The 3,155-nt window shown below is 48.1% G+C and overlaps 1 protein-coding gene and 1 pseudogene across 4 annotated transcripts in view; one reads left to right on the top strand and one right to left on the bottom strand.

Moving 5' to 3' along the window:
* SLC25A15 (solute carrier family 25 member 15) overlaps nucleotides 1-3,084 on the bottom strand; it is a 38,285-nt gene extending 35,201 nt beyond the window's left edge. Inside the window, exons 1-2 of one of the 4 annotated variants that reach the window (XM_023519066.1) lie at nucleotides 2,682-3,084; nucleotides 182-306 (exon numbers count right to left, since the gene is read on the bottom strand). In XM_023519066.1, coding sequence (XP_023374834.1) covers nucleotides 182-236 — 55 coding nt within the window. In that variant the 5' untranslated portion in view covers nucleotides 237-306; nucleotides 2,682-3,084. Of the gene's footprint in view, nucleotides 1-181; nucleotides 1,832-1,851; nucleotides 2,246-2,681 lie in introns of those variants that run through there. The other 3 variants (XM_012811351.2, XM_012811352.2, XR_002775701.1) reach the window with 3 other exon arrangements.
* Nucleotides 1,566-3,155, top strand: part of LOC100966403 — a 13,494-nt pseudogene continuing 11,904 nt past the window's right edge.

The following is a 3,155-nucleotide window of genomic DNA, read 5'->3' as shown; positions in this document are numbered from 1 at the left end:
CCCGCCACAACGCCCGGCTATTTTTTGGCTGTAGCCGTCATTGTTGTTTGGCGGGTCCGGGCTGGGGATTCGAACCCGCCACCTTAGGTGTATGTGGCCGGCGCCTTAGCAGCTTGAGCCACAGGCACCGAGCCGGGGTCTGCTCTTAACAGAAACATCATTATGCAAAACATGGCTGTACCTGCGGCCCCTGCCGTGAGGTCGATGGCAGCTTGGATGGCGGGATTGGACTTCATGTTTGCCCACTCCTCCGCTGGTCTCTGTGCAAGGTAACTCTCTAGGGCTTATGACAGGCACTGCATATCCCTGGGAGGAGGCAAAAATTTACTATTAGTGCAGCCTCTACTGCCTCTCCTTCTCTAAGCCAGCATCCAAGTTACTGAACCTGAACTTCTGGAAGCCAGGAAATGGGCTCCACATTGAGCCCAAAGGAAATGGGCTCAAAGTGTGTGCAGATTACTGATTGACCATTCCATAAAAATCTCACAGATCAAAAACTTTCCCTGAGTATCAATGCTACAGCCACCAGTGACACTTCAACTAACCTTTCTGAGCAGCTTAAAAATGAACACCAAGTAAATAAGCCAACCACAGACATCCCAAACAACATTTTCAGAGGTTTTCAGAGGCCTAAGTTGTACAATCTATCCAATAGGCTCAGTTCTAAATTCAGACTGCAGCCTGTGCTGTATGGCCAAGGGGAGGTTACAGAGAGGCGGCCTCAAAAGAGCAGGCAGGCAGAAAGGTTAGGAGTACCAACTCTCATACACCTGGATATGAATGACTGCTCCACCCTGGGGCCTCTAAATCTACAGTACATGGTGCATGAAAATATAATACAAAGGCAATCACAGATAGCCACACCAGACTGATGAGATGCTGAACTGGGCATCATATGCTCTTACTACAAGGCCCAACACAGAACACCAACTGTTTGTCACCACAGTCCACTAAACATGCACCCAAGTCACCTGGGGAGCTTATTAAATGCAGCTTCTCATTCAGTAGGCCTCACAGGGAACCCAAGATCCTGCCTGTCTTAAAAAGTGCCCACTGAGGCTGCTAATGCCAGTCAACAGAATTACACTTTGAGATCAACACGTGGGCCAACAAGTACCAAATTTGCCTGATGAAAATCACATTCATATACTAAGCCTTTCTGTTGGGTATTTTGTAAAGAAAGGGAGATTCTTGGGAGTCTCTAGTCTTTGGCAAAAGCTTTAAAGGGCTAAAAAAAAATTTCTTGGTAGCTAATATTATCTGTACGTTTGGGCTGACACCCAGGAAGTTTGGGAAAACTAGAAATCTATTCCTCAAACTTTAGGCAAAAATCAACTATTGCTGAGGCACAGACTTAATAAATATTGACCGGAAAAAGAAATGGTGGCTCATTAATATAAATGATGAAAGTAAACAATTCAGCAACCAATTCTGTATTGGTTTTCAAGCTGTTTAAATAACTTATTTGCAAATAATAAGGACCAATTTTATTCCTCATCACACTGAGGTGCTGTGTGCTCCCATTCAGGCCACCTCTCCGAGAGGATTGGTGAGTTGGATGCGAAATGAATGCCAATGCCAGCCTAAATATACAGAAAAGGTTAGACACCAAGAAATTTTTTAACCCCTTAAAGCATTTGCCAGCAACAAGACTCCAAGAATCTTCCTTTCTTTACAAAAATTTTAAAGTGGCAACAATAAAGGCACAATACTTAATAAAGCATCTAAGTTAGAAGTACAAGCCATTGATTTTTATGTTATTGATCAAAGACCTGGAGAAACAGTACCATTTACTAGGATGATAAGGTGGTGGCTGTTTGGTATTTCCTTAGAAGATATTGGAGCACTTACCCAATTTTCCCCTTTTCCAGAAGGAAAACTGAGGTCAGAGCAAGAGAAGGTCTTTTCCAAGACCACACAACTAGTCAATGAAAGAATCAGGTCTGTGACTACCAACAAATAACTCCAGAGTATTCCAACTTGGGGTTGGGAGTTTCCAAAACAACACAAAACTCCCAACCCTGCATTTTAGGAAAAAACGGTGGACACAATGCTGCTTCTCAGATAAACCCCAATGCCTTTGTTTCCATTGTCCTGCACACTTCTTTAACTTGGAAGGAAAGTCACGTCACATTCCACGGTACCTGTCAATGTGAACTCAAACCTGTGAGGTGAGCCAAACATCAAATCCTACAAATAACCACTTGTATAATTATTAGGATAGAAAACAGTGGTGGGCGGGCGCTGGCCCCATATACCGAGGGTGGCGGGTTTGAACCCAGCCCCGGACAAACTGCAACAACAACAACAAAAATAGCAGGGCGTTATGGCAGGTGCCTGTAGTCTCAGCTACTCGGAACGCTGAGGCAAGAGAATCCCCGAAGCCCAGAAGCTGGAGGTTGCTGTGAGCTGTGAGCCACAGCACTCTACTGAGGGCGATAAAGTGAGACTCTGACTCTAAAAAAAAATAAAAATAAAAATAACAGTAGTGGGTACTGACAGATTCACCCAGGAGTGGGCAATTAATTCAGATTACATCTAGCTCTGCCTAGGAGAAAACACAAGGCTTGGAGGAGGCAAGAGTCTTCAGCATGAATTAAAACTGGTTTATGAACTTTCAGCAGCACTTAGAATAAAAACACGGAATCCTTTCAGTGCCCTTGGCCCCTCTTCCAACCTACACCAGGTCCGACTCAGCAACACAAAAACATCCGGCCATACATCTTTCTCGATCCTGGTGGAAGTAAATTTTTCAGATGGGAGGTCAGACGTGGCCGCATTTGTCACCAGGGAATACGAACTGCTCCTGAAAGACTCCAGCCCCAGGCTAGGGCGGCGGCGGCTGGAGTCCCCCCGAGGCTGGTCGCCGGGATGCAAACCCGCAGCGCCGCACCGAGCGCGGTCGGGCGCGCCTGCCCCAGCCCCGCGGGCGCCGCCGCGGGAGGCGACTTCCAACTTTCTCCGCGCGGCCCCGGCGCTCGCGGGCTCGCCAGACAGCGCCCGCCCACGCGGGCCCATTCATACGCGGCCCGTGCTCTCGGGCACCGGCGGCGCGCAGCCCCACGGCCACCTGACACGGCCGGGGGGCGAAGGAAGGCGACCTTTTCCTTCAGGTGAGCACCGCGGGCAGACCGAGGACCCCGCGCTCTCCGGCC

The sequence above is a fragment of the Otolemur garnettii genome, unplaced genomic scaffold, assembly GCF_000181295.1.
Source record: "Otolemur garnettii isolate 467f Iridium unplaced genomic scaffold, OtoGar3 scaffold00154, whole genome shotgun sequence".
Lineage (NCBI taxonomy): Eukaryota > Metazoa > Chordata > Mammalia > Primates > Galagidae > Otolemur > Otolemur garnettii.
Note: the sequence above shows the minus strand (reverse complement) of the source record. Positions and strands in the feature narration are given on the sequence as shown.